The 25,001-nt window shown below is 27.3% G+C and overlaps 2 protein-coding genes and 1 non-coding gene across 3 annotated transcripts; 1 reads left to right on the top strand and 2 right to left on the bottom strand.

The window, feature by feature from the left end:
* Nucleotides 1-6,035: 6,035 nt before the first annotated feature.
* Nucleotides 6,036-9,461, bottom strand: LOC113867384. Its single transcript, XM_027502675.1, has 2 exons — nucleotides 9,297-9,461; nucleotides 6,036-7,293 (listed from the first exon to the last, which is right to left on the bottom strand). The coding sequence occupies exon 2, from the start codon at nucleotides 7,225-7,227 to the stop codon at nucleotides 6,433-6,435; it is 795 nt and encodes a 264-aa protein (XP_027358476.1). The 5' UTR covers nucleotides 7,228-7,293; nucleotides 9,297-9,461; the 3' UTR covers nucleotides 6,036-6,432.
* Nucleotides 9,462-23,416: 13,955 nt separating this feature from the next.
* On the bottom strand, nucleotides 23,417-23,977 carry LOC113867640. Its single transcript, XM_027503046.1, has one exon. It carries the CDS (start codon nucleotides 23,975-23,977, stop codon nucleotides 23,417-23,419), a length of 561 nt encoding a protein of 186 aa, XP_027358847.1.
* Nucleotides 23,978-24,747: 770 nt separating this feature from the next.
* LOC113868301 lies at nucleotides 24,748-24,854 on the top strand. The gene has a single exon (XR_003505322.1). It is a non-coding gene; the product is annotated as a small nucleolar RNA R71 (small nucleolar RNA).
* The last annotated feature ends 147 nt before the right edge of the window (nucleotides 24,855-25,001 follow it).

Here is a 25,001-nt window from a genome sequence, read left to right as displayed (position 1 = left end):
AACCTCCTAATATACTCTTTATTAACCATCTTCTCTTAAACCTATGAGCTACTCAAATAATGTAATTTTTGTATTCATTATATATAGCAACAAGGATATTAATAAAAAATAATTAATATTATTTTAAATTTATAAATAGACAGATAAATGGAAGAATTTTCATCTTCTCTGTATAAATAAAATTACATAAATCCAAGAAGTTAGTTGTGTAAAGCAAGATAGTATTTCACATTCGTCAAATAACAAATGTAAACCCTTACTTTGCTTCTTGAGGAATTTATATCCTTTTTAATTTTGGTGCGAAACTCACCTTTCGGTTGAAATTCTTTTAAGTGAATTTTACTTTATTTAAATAAAATTGAATATTATTTGCTAAAGCGACTTTAATTTAGTTCAATTAACCACAAATTCATTTAACAATGTGTAAAATTCATCTAAGTAGACATAAAAAGGCGTAAGATTATCTCGCTTAAACATAAGAATATTCACTTAAGTACAGCCAAATAATTTTATTTATTCTTAACTGAATTTGGAATAAAGAGCAATGGATAAATATCATGTCATTCACTTAAATGAAATATGTTTTGCTGAAGCGAAATAGATATTATCTTAACTGCGTCCAAGCAAAATAAATTAAACTTATGCAAAATGGAACAGAGAGCTATGGATGTAAATCCTATCATTTGCTTAAGCAAAAAATGATCTACTTAAATAAAATAGGTATTTGCTTAAGCCAATTTGGATAAAATACAACCAATAGAGATTTGCTTAAGTAAATTTGATATCGCTTAAGCAAATAATACAGAAAATGTTATTATTGTGCTAAAACTAACAACATGCAAGAGATAACATAAGGATGTCATTGAAATATATGAAAAAATTTCGGACAAATAATCCATTAATGAAAGTAGCATCTGATTTGGAGTAGTTTAAGTGTCCAAAATGAAAAATTACAAGTGTAATCCATTACAAAACAACAAATGTTTGAAATTTAAAACATCAAATGTTCAACTTAAATGATGAACAAGTATTGTCCAAATTATGAAATCAAGTGTCTCAAGTGATCATGTCTAGCACATACTCCTCGTTTTACATAGGTTGAACATGATCTTCCTTATTATTTGCAACATGATCGTTATCCTGTCCCTCTTCTTCTCCTGCTTCTTCACCTTATACTCCATCTTTTGCTTCATTTCCATTAATGTCCTCCTAGACTTCCTCATTTTGTACTACATGATCTTATGTATATTCTTCCTAAGCTGGGAAGGTAGAGTTGTCTCTAAGCCATGATACAGTTGTTGCAAAGTATTCTAGTGTAGGTCATGAGAAAGCAAAAGTCTTTCCATGATGTTAATGTAGTGTGAATCTCTAGAAAGAGAAGATCAGGGTTATGATAGAATAAAAATTTCAAATGCTAATTAAATGATTAAATGATAGAAAATTGACATGTAGAAGGACTTATTGAGCTGCATGTATGCTTAATTGTTTGCTACCATTTGCTATTTTATGTTAATAAGATGTTGTATGACCCAAGAATTCATGTTTGTCATGTTAGCCATGGATGCTAATAGTGGTGGTCATGTCGTAGGTGCTACAGATGAGGATAGCTAAGAAGAAGGTTTAATAGGTGCTCTAATGGATTGGTGCAGTATTTGTTTATAAAGTGAGTATTGATGGATTTCTTCAATTTGATGATTGATTTAGACCAGTTGACAATTGTAACACCTTGAGAAACACACAGAGCAATGATAAGAGCTAGTAATTCTAAAGATTTTGTTATTGTTGAAAAAGTGGAGGGGTTATAGATGAAAATTTGGTGAACCTCATTGAAGTTATAGTGGCTATGTCAACAATGATCTTCTCCATGATACTATAAATGAGATATGCTCGAGGCATGCGAACATTTGATATATGAGTGGTAGGGGCTATGTTGACAAAAAGGAATGATGTCCAAATTTGGGTCTCAAACCTCATTAGCTTCCCAATGACGTTTGTTTCATAGGATTTTTCAGGGAAGCATAAGGTCTCAGCTACTTTTGCATCAAAAAATCCTATAAACTGCTTTCTACATTGCTAGTAATGGCAAAGTCCCCTTTTACTAAGGTCATAGAGTTACTTAACAAGGCAGAAATAGCCTCCTGTCATAAGCCATTGTGTGCCTTTTAACCCAAGACTTTCTCTCCATGTTGTCTTGCATCAACGGTAATGCATTTGAATAAAATCCTTTGAAAACTTGTTCATGAATTTGGTTTGAGAGATTTACTCCTTCTAATTGTCTCTTGCATAAAATCTTCATACTCTCCTTCCTCTAAGACCCACCTTCCGCTCCAGTAGCAATTCCCTTGATTCCAAATCAATATATCTTTAAGCCTTTGCCTTTATTTTGAACCTAGACTTATCCCATTATGCATGCACAGCTGTGTCCGTGGTTAGTGTTTATGTTGGTGTAGATGTTGGTTATGACTCATGTTGTTAGGAACTTTGACCAACTTTAGTGATTTGCCTTTAACTTTGAGGAATAGATGTCTTAGGTACCATACCATCCTGAAATAACATTCAAAATAAACTAAGCTCATAGTATTTCCAATAGATTTGCTTAAGCTCAAAGGATTCATTTAAGCAAAAGTTGTTCACCTAAACAAAATTACCTCCATCAATGATTCTCCTTCTGTCCAAAATTCACTAAAGCAAAGCTCGTTGTGCTTTAAGCGAATTTCTTAGCAAAAAAACCAAACATACAAGGAAAAGAGACAACATCCACATATAATCTAAATAACATATTTCAATCATTTCAATGGAAACAGTTCAAAATGAAAAGACATAAATGGCATATAATCCAAATAAAACTAAGTTTTATCATGTTTTGAAAGGAGTTATATGTCAAAAGAGATAAAGCATAATTAGAAATCACAAATGTTTGAGAGAAACTACTTGAGGATGCAATGTAGCTTTGATGCGTTTCTAGGTTTATGGTTATCATTGAGAAGAAAGGAAAATGTTTTAAGAGGAGAGTTTGTGGAACAAATGAAGAAGAAATTGTTCTTTCTACTATTCCACTTTTAAAATCTAACCATCAAGATTTTCACTTAAGCAAATATTACTTTGCTTAAGTGAGTAAATTTCAAAATTAGTGCACTTAAGGGTGAAATTCACTTAAGCGAGCATATTTTGCTTAAGCAAAGTTACTAATGTTTTGGCACGAAAGCTAAGTGCAATGACATGTTGGTGAAGAAATATACATTTGAAAGCTTTCCTTCTATGAAAAATTGAACTAATATATGTTCAAGGAAGATTAGATAAGGAAATGACCTATTTGACACCTATGCCTTGGAATGTCCTAAGCAACTTCATGCCAATCAACTTCAAATACACACTAATTCCAACCTTACAATATTTACTTATGCGTAAAGGTGCATATTTATTTGTCATTTTGTTTTGATTTAAAAATACTTGATGAAGGAATCAATACTTATAATGTTTTTCATTTTTTTGGAGTAAAGAACAAATGATGAGTATAAATGTCTCATGGAAGCCAAGAGTTAGGTTACAGTTTGAAAATCATGAAGAAGCATGACAACTTTGGAGTGAATATGAAAGAATAGCAAATTTTAGAGTGAGAAAAAAATACTTTAACAAGTAAAAGGTAGATAGTATTATTACATCTTGTAAATATGTTTGTTGTAAAGAAGGACAACGAAAAGAAGATAAAAGAGATGCACAAGTTACAAAGCACAAACCATAAACTAGAATTAATTGTTTTACAATAATAGGATTGTCTTTGGCAAACAACAACAAATTTGTTGTACATGAGTTTGTTGAAGAGCATACACCCATTACAACTTTTTATAGACAACAAACATGTTTGATTCTAATTGTAAGATAATTGAAATCTAAACTAATGACATTAATTGGTTGAGTCCTTAGGATTGTGACAAAAGTCATTATTTCAACTTATGAGCACACTTGCAAGACACAGTTAATGTTAGGTATACTTGTTTGGACGCAAAAAATTATTTTAAGGCAAAGAGACAAAGTTGAATGGTATAGGAAAAAATTAGTTGTCTAATGTAATACTTTCAATAATAGTTATTAGATAACTTATCATTTTTTCATGGATGTCAATAAACAAATCACAAATATTTTTTGGATGAATGCAAAAATAATGATTGATTACAAATTTTTTAGTGAAGTTGTATCGCTAGATACTAGAAATTGTACCAATTAGATTAATAGACCTCTAACATTGTTTTTAGGTTTTAACCATTATAAAGGTGTTGTTTCGAGGTAGTCTTGTTGGATGATGAAATGGCAGAATCATTTCAATTATTGTTTAAGATATTCTTGAAAGTACAAAATAAAATTAAAAAAATCACAATTTTTCAAACCAAGATTAAGCAATAGTGAAACACATCATGCTTTATGCACGAGACACTTAATGCAAAATAGAATAAAACACATTGGCAATTGATGAAAGGGGATAGTCATTTTTTAAGAGGTTTAAAAAGATGCATGCATGAGTTTGATACTTCAATTGAGTTTGAGGAGACTTGGAGAATGTTGATTACATACACAATGTTGATGTGAATAATTGGATTATTTCATTTTATTCCATAAAGGAGAAATTGACATCATATTACCTCAAGAATGTGTTCATACTTGAAATACGAAGTATTCAACTAAGTAAAAATTTAAATTTTGATTTCAAAGCTTGTATAAAACCTAATGTTGACATAAAGTAATTCTCTGAACACTTTGAATGGGTTGTATAAGACAAGCATTACAACAATCTAATTTCTGAGTATAACTCCTGTCATAAGCTAACCATGTTACGACATGAATTGTCCCTTATACTAGTAAAAATAGTTAAGGTTTACATTCATATAGTGTTTAACTTATTTCAACAAAATTTGTTGATAGTAACTGCTCAACATAACACTACATCAATTAAATTCTTTTTTTTTTCTATTCATTTTGGTAATTCTCTTCTTATTTTGTAAGGACAGCTCTATGATACCTATGGTTCAATCCTTGATCAAAATTAATGGTGTAATCATCAAAACTTCTTTTTTTTTCTGCATTAAATATGTATTTATCAAGTCATTTTGTGTATAAAATGTAAGTGGAAACACTATGACATCAAATGTATTTGGTCTAACCTTGCATGTTGTCTGTTTGCGTATAATAATTACATTTTCTACATTATTTGCTTAAGCGACATCAAATTTGTTTATCACTTAAGTGAATCTCTATTTGCTGCATTTTATCCAAATTGGCTTAAGCGAATATCTATTTCGCTTAAGCGAATATCTATTTCGCTTAAGCAAATGACAAGATTTCCATCCATTGATCTATGTTTCATGTTTGCTTAAATTTAATTTATTTCGTTTAGACACGCTTAAGCAAATATCTATTTCGCCTAAGAAGAAAATGTTTTCGCTTAAGTAAATGACAAAATTTCCATCCATTGTCCTAAATATGTTTAAGAATGAATAAATTCTCTTGGATATCCTTTCACTTAAGCTAATACAATGTGGCTTAAGTGAGATAACTTTATGCCTTCTTATGTCTCACTTAAGCAAACTTCACACGTTGTTAAACAAATTTGTGGTCACTTAAGCAAATAATACTCAATTTTGCTTAAAAAAATTGTCTAGACAATCATGTTCATGCAAGAACTAGAGAGGATCTAGATCCTTTCATGAAATGTTCTTGAGGTGAGGTAACGTAAGTCCTTTATAAATGTCTTTTTTTTTTTTAATCCAAACGGCTTCTGTGCCTTGAAATGTAGTATTCCTAAATTTTTATGTGCCAATTAAAAATAAGATCAGATATAAAGTAGACACTCATTCCATCACGTTGTCCCTTCATTTCCTTAGGTGTGCGTTAAACCATTCTAAGCTTACGAAATGTGACATGTAACATATCCGAGTCACAATGATGCTTAAATGAGAAGTTACAAGGATTATGCACCATAAGTAAACTCGTTACAACGGATATCACTAATTTCAAATTAAACAGATAGAAGTTCCATAACCAGACAAACAACTCATATTATATACAATTTACAAACACAAAAATATAAGCTGTATTGAAAGTAACATCAATGTGTTCATCCATACAAAGCAAAAACTTGACATTGATCCAACAAATATTTGCCACCAGGAAAAGGAGCAAGCATTATTATTAGCCTATTCCAGTCCTGGCTGACATCACTATTAATGCCCAAAACTGACATCACAGCTAGCCAAGCTCTACCAGAGCTAAAGTAAGAGTCAAGTATACAGATATTGAGAGGGAGTCTATATGGTAAGATAAATGACAGCTTGTAAAGGGGAATTCCGCTAATTACAAAGATACATTGGGGCCATTATGTGAACAGCAAACTTGTAGTCTTAATGCTTGCAAAGTTGTAGCCTATACTAGTTCCCGATCTCAACTGATGATTTCCCTGACAAGCCAATCCAAACTAGGATATGAGAAGTACAAGATGAGAAATGATGGGAGGGCAAACAGAATTGTAACAAGTACATAAAGAGCCAAAATGGCTGCACTGGCTGGTATTGCATATAAGACAATCAAAAGAAATATAATCACCAATGGGAACTTAGCTGTCAACTGGACAAAGAAGACCAGTGACTTCTTCATATAGATATGCAACCTTTCCATACTGAGTTGATTACCAGTATTACCATGATACTGGCTGGAACTCGAAGTCTCTGGATGGCGAACTTGTCCCCTCCGAAGGTTGCCAGGGCTTACTAGACTTCCCGCAGCTAAATTGTCTTTGACTGGTAAGTGACTATCCCCACAGAAAGGAGAATGTGATTTCAGTCTATCACCATTCATGCTCTCAACCATCCAAAGAAGAAAGTAGTTCTTGCGAGGGAATTTAAGATTTCCCCGATAAACTAGGCGGAAAGATAGTAGGTTGCACCATGGGCAGGAGATAAAAAGCGGAAGTTGAACAGGCAGAGTTGGAAATTTCACAACAGCCCATTGCAGTCCAAGAATGCAATTTTTACAAAGGGTGTGGCCACACCATAAAACATAGGGCACATTTTCAACAATATTGAAAGATTCCCAGCATATTGGGCATTCCAGCCCTTCCTCTCTGCCTATAATAGAAGTCTCATCATCAGAACATTCTGAAGCAGAATTAGTTAGCTTTGAAGAATCACTTTTCAGCCCGACGGTTCCAGCAATGCAATTTGAGGCGAAGTTCCACATTATGAATCACAATATGTTAATAACCAATCAGAAGGCATCATCAATGACTTACCCAAAGCATTAAATCTGAAACATGACAACAGGACAGAGTCACAGATGTGCAACAAGAATAAGCAAAAGGACATAAAAAGAAAATTGACATATTAACATCTTAACACAATAATATAGATGTTTTACAAACACAAATTCAATTCATTTGAAGTAAATCAATAGCCATGATCACATATGCCTATCCTGCAAGGTCATTTCATGATCACATGCAATCATGTTAATGTACTGCATGCATTTGACACGCTTTCTATAACCATGATAGAGTAATTGAACAGGAAAGAAAATGAACATTGTTAACATCAATTTTGTACCTAAAATGTTTTTCTTTTGTCTTTTCTTTTCCAATTCTCTTAAGGGTAAGCAGCCAAGTTCAGTCATAATGACAGAACCTCATACCACATGCATTTCATATACTTTAGCATACCAATCACAAAATAAACTATGCCCATATTCGGAAGAGCTTATTTCAAGAGAAATATTTGTTTATTTTTCAAAAACTCTCAGGAAGCAGCCAAAAATAGATGATTAATTTGTCAAGATAAGGTGAACCAAACATGCACTAGGTATATCCCACATTACCCTATCAGTTATGGAAATGCATTTTTTTTCTCAAATTTTTCCTTTGGGAGTGAAGAGCTGGTTAACTAGCAAGAATGCCATAGTTCCACTCAACTCATGCATTAATCAAACTTGAAAGAAATAGTGAATACTATATAACCCATGTGTGCTATTCCCTAAATATCACGCAACGCATAGCTTGTTTGTAGTTATTTGTATGCTGGATCGGGGGGGAATCAGACCCAATGACCTATGCATTTGAAACTAAAGGCTCTGTGCTTAAAAATCCATCACGATCAAAATCAAGCCTTCAGTATTTAATTAAAAAGCTGCCAATAAGCACTCCTCCCAGCCCTGTGTAAATAACAAACAAGGAATTGGAGGAATTTATATCCAAGTCAGACTGCCGATTATGCATGCTTTATTATGTTTTTATTGTTTACATATGACAATCTTTTAGGGGTCTGTTGAAGAAAAAACAAACAAAATCTCATAGATAGCATAGATTTAATAAGTATTGTTTTGCAGAAGTTCCATCGAGACCTAGGAAGAATTTTCCAACCACTGTTTTTTAACTTTAAGAATACTAAGGTAGGCATGCGTGGAAGTATTCGTCATTCCAATCTAGAGGTAAGATCATGAAAACAGCTATAGATCGTATTATATGAATAAAAATAGCTCAATCCAGATAACAATTAGAAATCAAATATGAAAATTATGTTTGACTAGTTGCCCACTTATATATGAACTCAACTGCATAGCATAACATTACTAGGAAGCGATATCAACATTTAGCATCCCAAGTCACCACTTAGTGATAAACACTAAAGTTTCCATCTTGGCCCAGTTCAGCAAATGTATAGGATTTAGAAACCGATCAACTATCGAAGCACCCCACTTAACAAACGCACACTAGCAAAAATGTTAAGTCTAAGTGTCCACTTTTTGAATATTAGGAATTTTGGAAAAAGAAATACTCATCTTGTTTTAAATAAAAAGTGAACCGAATAACCAATGATTGCGATCCTTTTATGGTAAAAATTATGTCTTTCTACAATCACTTCATTCAAGATCAGGCGAGGATTCAAATCTATGAGAAACGAGAACAGGATGCAGAATTTTGAGAAACACACAAAGATTTAATATTTTCTCTTGTTCATAATTCATATCAAAGTTCACCCCATTTCATAGCAAGCCCCCAATTCAAAATTAGCTTCTCTAAACGAACCAAAACACCCATCAACAACAGCATCCAGTCCAAATAATCAGTAAAAATTAAAAAGAGAGAGAATTTTTAAAATTGAAAACCGAATCAGTGAATTTTAACACGAAAATCAATAGCAAGTTGTAATCCCAAATCATTGGTTTAGAATAAAAGCCTAATTCAAACTAAGCATCTGAAGAACAAAGAAAGAGAAGAAGAAATCAAATTGGACTGGAAGATAAGATGATGATGATACCGATTACGCGCAAAGATGGAGAATTGGCGAAGCAGAAAGGGAAGAGAAGAGTGAGAGTGGCAACACGAGACAGAGAGGGTTCGTTCAATTTGACTGCAACCAATTCCGTAAGAAAACGACGTCGTGTTCATTGTCCACTTGCCCCATTCCATGCCAAGGTCGTGTACTCTCAATTCGGAAACGGATCTCTTAAAAAAATAAGGTATAAACACTATTTTGAACACAATGCGTGATTTGACTATTTTCAAAATAATTAAATATTCATTACATAAAATACTTAATTTTTGAAAAACTGATAAATAAAAAAATGTATTCAAACAAATATGTGGATATCTCAAATTAGCAAAATTAGTTTTATAATTTAATAATGTATTAAAAAAACTAAAAAACAAGAAGTATAAAATTTTATATTATGAATAAGAATATTTTATTGAAAAGTGAAACATTTAGTGAAGTTACTTTATTTCAAAGTTTATCATGTGTATTTTTTTAAATTATAATTATTTTAAAATGATATTTGAATTATATTGTTTTTCAATTCTAATAATTTTATTTTTTTATTTACTTTTATGTTAATTTTTTAAAAATTTTGAAGATAAAAAATATTATTTAACTCTCTTCTTACTTTTTATAAATTTTTATATATGGTTAAATTTATAAAATTTTTATTATTATCTTATATAGATTTTTAAATTTTTTGCATTTATTTTTATTAATACAAATTTTATAATTTTTATTATATTATTATAATTTTTTTTTTCTAATGCATATCATTTCTAGTCATAAAATTAAGTTAAAATATTTTTTTAAAAAAATTGTATTTCAAATAATTTTATTATATATTTAAATGTTTATTTATTTTAAAATTTAATAAACAGTACAATTATAATAGGATTAGATAATTGATAAAATAATTTTTATCATTAATTTTAGATTGACAGATAATAGATAAGTAGTTTAATTAAAAAGAAAATTTTAATATTCTCTCATCAATTGTTAATTTAAAGAGGTTATAGAATACCCTCCACAGCAAGCACTTAAACAATTTTTCTTACCTTAATGAAATTACAATTCATAAACATTGTTACACTGCCTTGAATAACAAACATTTAAATTGTTTTTTCTGTGCTAATAACCCTATTAAGCGTGCTGTATATTGCCACATAATTGCATTAACATACATGTCTAACAACATGTGATAAATGTATTAAATGAAAAAATTACTTAAATTCATATATAAAAGAATAGTATTTTCTCTAACTTAATTTATCAAAAACTTGGAATATCCACAATTATAGCATATGTGACACATTCTATCACCTTAGACAACAAGGGATAAGTTTCTCACTCTAATTATGTTGTAGTAAATAAGTTCTTACAATTTATCAAAATTAAAATAATATTAATTAGAATCTCAAGACTGATTTTGATTTAATTCACATGTTAATTATCCATTTTAGTTCATATATAAAAAAATTTATATTTTAATTTCTACACATAATATCATATTTTTTCTTTAGTTTTTATATTAAAAATATACTAATTCTTGTATACTTTCCATGATAGCTAGAAATTATTTATAATCTTTTATATAGATACTAAAATATAATTTTTTTTTCATATAAAATTAAGATAAAAAACAGGTTAACAAAAACAAAAGTAAATAATTTGATAAGATTAATTATAATATAATTGTGAGAAAATCCAAACAATTTGATTATTTTTAAATCTCTAATAAATACTATAAGATATTATCTTATTTGTATCTTTTTTTTATTCTATGTAAGATTTCCACTACTATTTTATAAGAAAATATTTAAATTAATGAATATAATAACTTAAATTAATTTTATAATATTTATATAAAAAAATTTAATGTATTTAGCTTTAATTTTTCAATTTTAATATCAACTTATAAATTTTAAAATATATAAATGATTTATCTTTTGTTATATATTTAACTTTATTTGACTATGATATTGATGATTATAATAATAATAGATTATTAATGATAAAAAAATATTTTTTGTTAAGCATTAATATTTTATTAAGATAATCAAAATATAAAGTACTCTAACCCCTTACATCTCTAAAGTAAATTAATAATACATGTTAATGAATAATTAATCCAATTCACATGCACAATTGAATTTTCTAAATCTCTGTAACGAGTTACTCTCAAGAACAATACTTAATAGAATTAAACATTTTACTAACATTTAATACATTATTATTAAAGAAAATAGTATTTCTTTGAAGTCAGTTTGTCAATACTAATGCAAATCACATCATTACAACTCCCTTCAATTTCTTTTTTTCACATCAAATTTTACACGTACTCGTCTCATGCAAAATTTCAGATAAGCATATACTGATACTAAACCATTCAAACACCATGTACCACAGTCTCATAGAAGTACCGCAATACAAAAAAAAAAGTGCAGTACATCTTCATCTTTGGTATCACAAAATATACAAGCTTATGAAGAAATTGTCAATCTACGTTTGGTTAAATTTCTCTGCACCATAATTGCGTTAAGCAATAGATGCCACGCGAATACCATTACTTTCCTTAGCACGCTAACCTTCCAAACTTTGTGTAATGTTTGCACTAGATACAACTCCAAGTTGTTATAAAAAATAAAGTAATTATGAATGTAGTAATAAATAGATTAAATATTATAGTATTTATTAACATTACATTTTTACATCAACATGTCATTCACATTTTTCTTCTATCTCTTACTTTCCATAGTATTCTATAACTGTTGTTGTAAATTCTCCTTTCATGCAAATAATTGCCTTCTCTAAAAAATTTCTCATACTCATTGACTCATCTCAAATTGTCCATTATCCACCACCCGCACCTTCTTATTAGTCGCTACTAAAAATAACATTAGATATAATGAAAACTACAATAATAAATACTTTGAAAATACTGATAATTGTACAATAACATAATAATAATTGTGAAATTATTATATAATATAACTAGTAGTTTATGATCGACAAGTAAAACTAGAACTACAATAAATAAGAAGTAAGAAAATAAAACAACAATTCACTAAAACACAAAGGATGATGATAATAAAAACAAAAATAAACAATTTTAATAAAATATAATAGCAACAATAATAATGATAATGTTATCGGTCATTTTAGTAATGATGATAAAAGGTTAAATAATATTTTATGGTTAATAATTTTATTTAATTTTAAAATTTAAGTTAAAAATATTTTTAAATTGAACTACATTCTAATTAATTATTTTGTTTTGAAATTTTGTATTTAAAATTAAAAACTTACAAACACTCGTCTTTAACTTTTTTTATTTCTTTTGTATTAACCTATCAATTAAGTTTTTAAAACACTAAAGCTATATTTGGGAGTTAGGTTTAAGAGGGGAAGGAAGGGATTAGAAGGGGTTTAATTTTGTTTGAGAGTTGCTTAATTAGGAGGAGAAAGTTTTGAGTGATTTTCTAAACCCTCCAAAACTCTTCAAAAGCTTATTTTTTGAGTTCTCCTTTTTTAAGAGTTTTTTCTCTTCCACTCTTTCATATTATTTTACAAATATAATTCTTTTAAAATTTTTAAAAACTACAAATTTTAATTTTAAAATTATTTATATAATTAAACCCCTCTATCACCCTTCCTTCTCAATATTAAACATCCAAATAAAAGAAGAGTTTAACTTCTTTCTCCCTCCCTTCCTTTTCCCTCCTTCTCTCTTCAAACCCTTCCCTTTTCTCCCCCTCCAAACTTCCAAATAAAGCCTAAAGTTATGTTTGAGAGTCAAATTTAGGAGGAGAGGGGCAGAAAAGGGAAGGAATGAGTTAAGAGGGGTTAACACTTGTTTATGAGTTGCTTAATTAGGAGGTGAAGGTTGTGAGGGTCATAACACTAGCTTTTTGAGCTCCCCAATCTAGCAATTTTTTAGGAGTTTTTTCTTTCTTACTCTCTCATGCTATTTCATAATTTTTTAAGTGAGAATTTTTTTTAAAAAATTATAAAAAATAAAAATATTAATTTTAAAATTAATTTTTTGAGAAAAATATTTATTTTTTATTTTTATAAAAAAGTATAAGTAAAAGATATAAAATATAATAATATCATTTATATAATTAAACCCTTCATCACTCTGTCTCTCAATATTATTATTAAACATCTAAACAAAAGAAGAGTTTAACCTCTTTCTGTCTCCTTCCCCTTCTCCTCCAAACTTTCAAACTAAGTCTAAATGTCCAATTTAAATTTTTTGACAAGTGTGTCTGATAAGGTTTAGGGTTTATATTTACTGTAAAGTTTCATCGAGAGAATAAATTTAAAAAAAAATTGTGGTAAGGTGAATTTATAATTATATTTATTTTAAATTTAGTGTAATTAATTTTGAATTTTTTAATATAAGTAAGATAGATGTTTAAGTTAACCTCAATTGTAAGTTAAGATAGATGTTTAATGTAGAACTTTTCATAACTCCTGTTGAGTATTATATAAGAAAAGTTGATAATTTAGATGAACTTTTATTTAAAAAATTAACTTTTTCGTTCATACTTATAAAATGACATATTTATGAAATTATAATATTTAATCATTTGTTTTAATATTTAAATTTAAAAAATATGTCTTATAATTTTTTTAGGGTCATATATTTTTATTTTAACGTGTCTATAAGCATATTATTTTAGATTAATTCATTTATTTTATATAGTTTTAAGTTCATGATTTGAAAATGTAAAATAACTCTCGTATTTTTATTAAAATTTGTTCTTTAAATCTCACCAAGTTGAATATATTCTTCATTTAAAGCAAATAAAAATAGATCAATTCTTCATATACAAGTAAAAGAATTGTTAAAAATTTATTTCACGTACAAAATTTTAAGTCATTACTATTCATGCAAAATTTATTAGATATTTTATCCAAAATAAGTTCATACAAAAAGTTTGTGACATTTTTTGAATAATCACAATTAAATGAAGGAAATATTTTAACTCTAATTCTTAACCAAATCCATATGAATTATTTAATAATAAGTACACTTTTTTCCTATTCTATATTCTTTCCAACAAAATATTTGGTTAGAAATTAGTAATTTTATTCTAAATTTTTAAATATTTAACATGTAAAAGATTATGTATAAATAATTAAAATACTTTTTTCTCCGATCAGAGTTAATTGTCACATATATAAATTACTTTAATTAATGAAAAAGGTCGTATGAATGCAGTTTTTTACTTACATCGTGTCTTCGTTAATATCACTCAATACTAACACGTAATTTAGGCTTTTTAACATAAATAAAATAACAAGACAATCGTTGTACTAAAATATGCACAAATATAATCATAATAATTTAATATGTTTATTTATTTTTCTTCGATATTTTTTTTGTGTGTTACAATATAAGATTCAGTAATATATATATTTTACCTCTTCATCTATCTATATCTATATCTATCTATCTAATCTATATTTTATATATATCTATATCTATATCTATATCTAAAATTGACTATACCTACTTATTACCCTATGCATTAAATTTTAAAATGTATAAAGTCAACTTTATATATGTGACTCTATTTACTTATTACTCTATGTATTAAAATTCAAAACGTATAACTTATGAATTAAAATTATATTTATTCATACTTATTTATTTTTGAATTGTATTTAAAGAATTTTTGTTAGAATTGATGAGTTGTATTTAAATAATTAATTCAGAACCTATAAAGTCCATATTAACTGCATCTAATTATTACTCTTTACATTAAAATTTGAAACGTAAAACTTACCGATTGAAATTATATTTTATTCATACTTATTATCCTTGAATTGTATTTAAAGAATCTTTATTAGATTTGATGAATTGTATTTAAATTTTTTTTATTAGAATTGATGGTTATATTATGTTGCAGATGACAACATAAATATTTATATTATAAATTGTCTTAAATTATAATTTATTAAAATTAACTACAATATTTTTTCAAAGTTTATGAATTAAAATTACATTTAATTCATATTTATTATGAAATATATTTAAAAAAAATTTATTAGAATTTATAGTTATATTATATACATTGAATTAAAAAATTACACTTATAATATTATTACTTTATATTATATATTATTAAATTAAATTTTTCATAATTTCTTTTATATATTTAAATTATTTTATTAATTAGTTTAATTTAATTTTTATTTCAGTATTTACTTCAAATACTAAAATATAATTTAAATAAAAAATACATTTATAAAATTATTACTTTATATTATATATTATTAAATTAAATTTATAATGAAAAGCAAGTTTACATATTTAAATTATTTAATGATTAGTTTAATATAATATATAGTTCAATATATATTTCAAAAATTAAAATATTTATAAAATTATTAGTTTATACTATATATTGTTAAATTACATTTCTAATAGAAAGGTAAGTTTACATATTTAAATGATTTTATTAATTAGTTTAATATAATATATAATTTCATATATATTTTAAAAATTAAAATATACTTTGAATGTGAATTACTGTTTTATATTATATATTATATTATTAGAGTAAATTTTGAATAAAAATATAACTTTTATTATATTAATTTTTTATTTTCTGACTTTTCATATATCTTAAGAAGAATTTCTTCTCTACTTATATAAGTCATATTTACACAACTTTTAAAAATTTGCTCTTCTTTCTATTATCATTTTTTTTTTGTATTTTATAATAATGTCAGCAGTCAAGAGTTACCTATTCATGTAAGTACATGTGTTTTTAAGTTTAATATTTTTTATTTTATTTTACTAAATTGTGTTATATATTTTAATTTATTTTTTTGAATAAGCATAAAGTATTATTTTTAAATTATATAATGTATTTAATCTTATTTTTAATTGATTAATTTGTATTAAATCTCTTATCATTTTCTTATATTCATCACAAGTAATTATTTACTTTTATATTTTTCATGATATTGTAGGAGAACAACAAGTTCCAATGAAGATAAATGAAATTTTCTTAACGATATGAAATCAACAATAGATGAATAAAAAATAAAAGTGCAAATATCACGACTATGATATTTAATTATAAAAATATGAATGTATGTATTATAGGTAATATTTATATTTCCACATCAAGATCAACAAAAAATTATCAATATTGACATACCATAAGTTACTCATTTTATAGATTCATTCAAGTATAGAAATTATTTAAAATCTCTCTGTTACGTTAATTATTGCTAATTCTTTACTTTTTATTTTAATCACATTTTCAATTATTCATTATCACTTTATTGAAGGGATTTTAATGATATGCATATTACTCACAATGTTGATAATACAAGATCTACTATTTTTCCTAAGTTAGAAGATTTCAAAAATATATCTAAAATATTGACAATGGCAAAATCAAATAGTGACAAGGTTCAATCTCTCTTATACTTTGTTCTTCTTATTTAATTTTTAAAATAATTTTTTAATTAATTTTTAAAATGTCGTAATTAATTGTATTATAATTGTGAACAATGTAATGCTTAAAAATAGTTGATATTATATTTCTTGCCCCCAAAAAGAAAGTTTCTTTCACAACTACAAATTTTAAATGTGAATCATGTTATAAAGACACGTAGAATATCCAGTGACAAGGTTATTAATTTATCACTATATATTCTAATTTTTAAGTTTTTATATTAAAATAAATTGAATTATATATTATTACCTTAATTTATATACATTAAATGTTTTGTCTTGAGCTTGATGTTAAAGATTCCACAAATTCAACTATATTTGTCTTATTTGATGAAGTTGTTGAACAATTAAGTAAAGTTAACATATTTTATTGCAACATCTAAAATTGTAAGCAAATGTGTTAATTTCTAACTTCCTATAAATAAAATATATTAAAACATATAACTATTTTTATGTGATAATTTTTTTAAAAGGTAATGGTGAAATATTAAAGTTATCTCCACAACTTTTAAAGATTGTTGGAACTTCACATATTGTTCAAATAAAAATGAGTACTTACTTTGAAAGTCGTGGAAAATAAAGTTTCACTGCAAATAAAATTGTGAAGCCGATAGTGAAGGAAATATAGAAAATTAAATTGGAGTTTCATTATTTTCATTTATAATGTTTATAATACAATGATGAATAACTTTATTTTCATTGTTTGATATTTACAGATTGAGAAGGAAGAAAGTTTAGACAATACAAATGTAAAAACAAAAGAAAATGACTTGGCAATAAGTTGTTCACCTATATCTCGAACCATGAAAACACTAAATTTACCCAAAAAAAATGAAAAAATTAATGTATAAATTTATAATGTATTGTTCAAATTTCTTAGATTATTAATTTATATTTAATATTTTTTTTTAAGTTGTAACTTGATGAAAATGAAACAAAAAATTATAAACAAAAGACAACAATGGAGAATTTAAAAAATTGAATCTTTTTTATTGCAGTATTGTATAAATACTTTTAATATTGTGCAGAGTCTGAAAAGTAAAATGTCACCAAATATTTAAGTTTTTTATAAAATAATTTTATTATATATCTCTCTCTTATTTTATTATTATTATTATTATATTATGTATTAACTTTATTCTTAGATAAATCTTATATATGATTCATAAATTTTATATTATATCAACATCTATAAATTTAATTGATATAAAGATTAATTTTTGTATTAAATACAACAATTCTTCTCTTTTATTTTCTACCTAAATCTTAATTAAAAAATTTTAACTATTCTTTTTTTTCTCTTCTACTATTTTATTTTTTTTAGAAAATAATTTAATAGAAATTAATATATCAAAATTATGTATAACCTATTAATGTAGATAATATTTTATTTATATTTTATATTATAATAATTATGATGATAATTTAATTTTTTAAATTAAAAAATTAACAACATTCATACTTAACGATTTTGTTGTAATTGTTTTTTATAAAATGCTATAATGATGATGATAAATTTAAAACTCTTCAATTAAAACTAATTAATTATAATAATTAAAATAAATTAAAAATTATTAAATATCATAACAATTAAAATGAATATGGTTTAATTGTTCTATTTTCATATTTAATAATTTTATATCATAATGAATGAATAAAAGTAAAAAAAATATAACTTTTTAACTTTAAATTAAGTTCAAATGTTATATTTAATTTCTATATATATCATTTATTCTAAAATTTTATGAGTATAAAGTCTAAATCTTTACAACTATTAAAAGACTTTAAATTCAAGAAAAATAAAAGTTAGTGTTTAAAATGTTATAAAAATATTTTTTATATTAACATATCAAATCATATTTGTTTACTATAATTTCATATTCTAACTATATGATTATTTAAAATTTTTAGATTAAAATATAAATTCTAATACTTTTGAAAATTTTTATGATAACATTCAATTACAAACGTAAAGAAGAGTGATTTCTAATGAAAAAATTTAGTCATTTTGAAAATTTACGATTAATTTTTAAGATATAAATTAAAATGTAGATATTATATATAAAAATATGAAATGAGTACAATTTTTTTTATTAATATAATTATTTATTATGTTATATTCTTAAAATTTTATATTTTTAATTAAAAAAGAATCAGATTCACTAAATATTAACATTTTTTTATAGAATTAAATAATATATGAGAGAGATAGACAAAAAAATATATCTGAAAAGAAAAATCAAATATATAACTATATTTACGTCAAAATAGTTAGAAGACATTTATTTTTTTAATGGCGATATAATATTTTAATGTATTTATATTAAAGTTATATTTATATATCTTTAAAATAATTAGAAACCTAATAATAATATATTTTTTTTTACTTATTTTTTGTTCATATTATGTGTTTCTTTTAATATAGAATTTTAAATTTATTTTTTAAATTTTATTTAAATTAACATTTGTTCTTTTAATAAAATTTTTAAAATATTATTTTATTATTAAATTAGTTTATAAATATATTTATTTTTATTAATTCTTAATTAAAATAATAAATAAACTGTATTAATTATTTTAAAAAATTTAAAAATAATTATATAATAAATTAATAAATTATTTTAATTTTATGATCCAAATAACATAATTTTATTATACTTAATTGGTTATAAAATAAAATTTATTTATTTATAATGTCAATCAATTTTAATTTTATTAAGTTATCAAAAAATATAAAATAATTTAACCGTTTAAAAAAACTCAATTCTATATTTTTTTTTATCAAAAAGTAAATTTCTCAATTTAATATATATATTATATGATTATTAATTTTTATTTACAATTTTTTGTATAGTAATTTTTTATATATATAAAAATTTTAATATATTTTTATTTTTAAATATTAACATATAGTTTTATGTATATTGATATTCAAAGCAGATTTTTAAAATTTCATACATTAGTTGAATAAATATTTTATTTTTTATATATTAGTCTGATAAGTTATTTTAAAAAAATATGATATTATATTTTAATAATTATATAGTAAAATTTTATTAGTAATTTTAAATTATAATTATAAATAGATAGTTTATCATATAAATTTAATTCAATAAATATAAACAAATGTATAAGTAAAAAATTATAAAACTTTTTATTTAAATTTCATAACGTATATTAACAAATTTATTATATTTGATAATTGTTCGGAGGACAAGTGTACCCATCGAGAAGTAATAAAAGGTTCTTAAATTAAGTTCCCAAAATATCGTTCCACAAGGATTGATTTTCAATTACTAAGAATTTCCTAATTCCATTGTTTAAGCTTCAAAGATGCGAGATTAATTAAAAATAAGAATTTATAAAATCGATTGTAAAACTAAGAGTAAGGAATACATTGCACGCCTTGGTTAAACTTATCGAAGAGAAACATAGGGCATATGAGTTTTCTCATTCAATTTTTTATGTTATTTTTCTATTTAACTCTAAATTCAATTTCCTTGTGATTACCAATCATTCATACGAATATTATTAATATCCAATGGTCATGCAATATTAATATTCTTTTCTCTAAATTGACATCCTCAATGGTCATACAAGACATTAATTTAGAAAAGCTTTAGGAGCCTATGAATTTGTTAATTTAATAACGATTAGAAGAGAAAGATTGGTTTGGTCCACCTAATCCTTTGTCTCGTTTTACCCTATAGATCTATTAATTGACCGAGGTACGGTCGCTTGACGATATAATTAATTAGGATTAAGAAAGAAGCGTAATAGGATAAAATCTAATCACAAAACAGAAATCAAATTTAAATTCAAATATCAAAATTCTATAAATTCATGAACAATAGTTCTCATAGCTCTAACTATGGACTTAGTTACTCATGCTAAAGAAAAGAACTAAAACAATCATAAACAAAGCCATAATAAAAAGAAATAGCAAACTAGAGTGTAAAATGTGTTTCCGGTCTTCAAGTACGATCGCTTGAAGCTCCAAGTATCGCCAAGCATGTGTCAAAGATCCCGTGCAAGAGAGACGAGATCAGATGTATTCTAGAGCCAAAGCCAAGATGTAAAAACAGTCCTTTTTCTAATGGTGCCTTAGGTCTTCCTTTTAATAGGGTTTGAAAACCTTAAAAACTCTTCATAATTGGGCTTCCCGCAGATGAGCATGGCCGTGCAAGGCCTTAAGCACGACCGTGCATGGGCTCGAAACACCCCGTGCTTATTGAATGGGTCTAGGCGTGCTGATTGCTGCAAAGCTCTAATCTTCCATCAATTTGGGCTCAGAATGCACCAAAAATCCACTTGCAGCCTCTTTATACCAAACTGCACAATTAATATATAAATTAGTGTAAAACCCAAATAAAATAAAGATCAAATATGAATATATGTGCTGTAAAAGAGGACCTAATTACAAACTTATCAACTCCTCTATACTTATCTGTTTGCTTGTCCTCAAGCAAAGTGCTGGTTAAGAGTAACATAATAACTTAAAACATAATACCACACAATGAACCGAAGATGAGGAGATAAAGAGAGCAACAAAAGTAATATCACTGAGTATAAGTAATCAAAAGGATTTCCAATTAGAATCTTATATTTCCATACTTTTCACTTAAATATCAAACTCAAGTACTCTACTTTCCTCTCTCACTAAGGGATAAATAAGATATCACTCAATTCTCCTAAAGAAGAGTGTACTACCATAAGCTTGACTATAAATCGACTGTCTACTAAATAAATTAAATGCAAGTAAAAATTATGAGGTCTTTTTCAGGTTATAATGTGGTCAAGAGGTTATGATAATTTGAGGTGAGATAAATGAAAGAAAGGGGATATACAAAGGGTTAATAAATTATAAAAATTATAAACATTCCCTAAGTTTACAAATGAAGCTCTTGAAGTATTTTTTTATATTTTTGTATATGAACAGTATCTTTACTCTTCTCTCCTTTCAATCATATATAACCCATTTTCTTTTATTTTTTTTATTTTTTTTATTTTCTTTTTCATACTTTCTTTCTTTCTTTTTGCATATAAGAGATATAAATGAGAATTAATCAAACAATTCAACAACTAAATTGCTCCATTCATAAACTCAAGGTCATCAAAATATTTTATAAATTTAATGTAAGGGACCAAGAAAACCAATAAAGCTCAAAGTGGACAACTAGTTATATCTCAAACATGCTAAAGGCCAAGAATAAAAATCCTATTATGTCTCAGTCATATTAAAAACATGCAATTAAAAAGAGAAGTCTTAAGTCGGTTCCAAGTCAAGTTCTAGAGCACAAAACCTAAGGAGATAATCACACAAAACAATGAGGAAAGGGGTACAATTAATTAAATTAAGATAGAAATTCCCTGTAAGGCTCAAAACTCACATTTATGGGTTAAAGTTTAATGTAGAGCATAAAAGCAAGGAACCTAACTAATTATTAGTTTCCAAATGAAAGTATAATGCAAATATTAATCACTCAACATGTTATTCTATCTGGAAAAAATTGGGTTTCATGAGGGAAAAAGTTTTAAATTATCATAAAAAATAGTATTGGCACTTTACTCAGTAACATGCAAATAACAATCATATAATTAGGAACTACTCCTTCATACTTAAAGCGAAACATTGTCCTCAATGTTTGAAAGCAATTAACTTAAAAGCATGCAAAGAGGACAATTGAATAAAAAGGAAAGAGGTTCCCTGATAATTCTTGGCGCGACGGTTTCAGGTGAGGGAGCACGACCATGTTGAAATCTTGAGCACGTCCATGCTTATGATGTAAAGCTTTCTCTCATAACTGCGACTCAATGCATGACCGTGTATGTGATGAGCACAGGCGTGCTTCCAAATCAGAGCTTAAAAGTGTGGGAACAATCAACTCTGTTCTTGCAATCTTTCAATATGCTTATTCTTTATTCTAAAAATAAAATATAAGTAGCAAAAATTAAAATAAACAAAAAGAAATAAAATTTAAATAAAATAAAAGACACAGGTTGCTTCCTAGGAGCGCTTGTTTAACGTCACGAGCTTGGCGTTCCTGTTAAATCATGGTGGGAAGAAGGTATGAGTCTCAGAGGTGACTCCTTTGATATGCAATTGTCTCCCCAACAGCTTTGCCTCCCCAACACCTATTACATCAGAAAAATTATTCATAAGATGGGGATTAGAATAAAGAGAAGAAAATTTAAGCTTCGAATTAGGAGGCTTATTAATGGATGGTTTAAGCTTTTGTCTTTTCTTCTTCTTATATTGTTTCCTCCTTAGCCTTTTTCTTGTGGTTCCATGCTTCACATAAATTGGAGGAGGAGAAGCAACATCCATAGTGTTCACAAAGTGACACGACTCTTGGCTAGAAGGGTACTTGAAAAAATTGAAAACTTGAAATACAATTTCCTCATCATCTAGCCTCAGTGTGAGCTTTCCTTGCTGAACATCTATTATCGTTCTTCTTGCGGCTAGGAAAGGCCTCCCTAGTATGATGGGTACTTCGTCATCTTCTTCCATGTCAAGGACAATGAAATCTGTAGGAAACATGAACTTATCTACCTTGACTAGGACATCCTCCACTATGTCCCTAGGATACGCTATTAAACGATCAGCAAGCTGTAGAGAGATTGAAGTTGGCTTAGGTTCTTACATACCCAACCTTTTAAATGCAGAAAATGGCATTCGATTGATGCTAGCACCTAAATCACAGAGCGCTTTATCAAAATAATAATTGCTTATAGTGCATGGAATTGTAAAACTCCCTGGATCCCTAAGTTTAGGCGGCAACTTCCTTAGTAAAATTGCTGAGCACTCCTCATTCAATCTGACTATCTCGAATTCTTCCAATTTCTTTTTGTTGCTTAGCATCTCCTTGAGAAATTTAGCATATTTTGGCATCTGTGATATGGTTTCAACAAAAGGAATATTGATATGGAGCTTTCTGAGGATCCCAAGGAACTTATTGAACTGAGGGTCTCTCTGGCTACTCATCAATCGTTGTGGAAATGAAACTTTCAGTTTTGTCACCACTGGTGCATCTTCCCTTGTCTCCTTTTTCGCATCTGGGTGGTAAGCACGACCTTGCTCATCATCCAGCATGGGCGTGCCTTCATTGAGCTCGACCTTGCTTCCGTGTAGCACGGTCGTGCCTTCGTTGTCTGCAAGGGCATGCTGTTCTAAGCACGACCGTTTTATTTCAGGCAGCATGGGCGTTCAAATTTTTCTCACTTCTTAGAGTAATGGCATTGCATTGCTCCATTGGATTAGGCTCAGGTTGAGATGGTAGTGTTCCCATCACTCTTTGACTCAGAAGATTCGTAATTTGCTCCAATTGTGCACTCATCTTAGAGGAGCTGGCTTGTATTTCAGATTTAACCTCTGTGAACCTCTTATCAGTTCTCTTAATATGTTGGTCCAACTTGGATTCAAGCTCTGTCATCCTCTTATTAGAGTAATGCACATATTGCATCATCTGTTCTTGAAAGTTGGACTGAGATCTAGGAGCTTCTTTTCCTTTAGGTCTTGCTTCCTGAATTTGCACATGAGGAGGGAGATAAACACTTGAATTTTGACTTCCAAAGCCATTCCCCCAAGAGTTAGGAGGATTACTCCTCCACCCCAAACTGTGATTGCCCATAAAGTTTGCCTCTTCTTGCTTAAATTCTGGGCTTGCAGGAGCTCTTACAGGTTGGTCTTGAGCCTTCATTAAAGATTCTAGTTGCTTTGCAAGGGTTGCCATTTGGTTCATCAGTGGGCTGCTGCTCTCTGCTTGGTAGATCGGAGCGGTCTCTTTCCTCTTGATGTTGTAAGAGTCAGCGGTGTGCCACTGAAAGCTAGAAGATGACATCTCATCTATCAACTTGTATGCATCATCTAGATCTTTTCTTCTGAGGGACTCTTCTGCTGCGGCATCAATTGTAGCCCTGGTAGTGATTGATAGGCCACTGTAAAAAATTTGTACCTGTCTCCACGTTGAAAAATTATGATGAGGACATCTCCTCAAAAGCTCTCCAAATCGCTCCCATGCCTCGAATAAGGATTCTGCTTCATGTTGTTGGAAGCAACATATCTTTGTCATAAGCTTAGAGGACCTTGATGGGGGAAAGTACTTTTCCAAGAATTGTTGAGTGAGATCCTCCCAAGTTCTGATGGAGTTGGCTGGGAGTGAGGCGAACCAAGCATTCACCTTTTCAGATACCGAGAATGGGAAAAGATGGAGTCGAATAGCATC

Source organism: Abrus precatorius, unplaced genomic scaffold (assembly GCF_003935025.1).
Source record: "Abrus precatorius isolate BTA unplaced genomic scaffold, Abrus_2018 Scaffold5, whole genome shotgun sequence".
Classification (NCBI taxonomy): domain Eukaryota; kingdom Viridiplantae; phylum Streptophyta; class Magnoliopsida; order Fabales; family Fabaceae; genus Abrus; species Abrus precatorius.
Note: the sequence above shows the minus strand (reverse complement) of the source record. Positions and strands in the feature narration are given on the sequence as shown.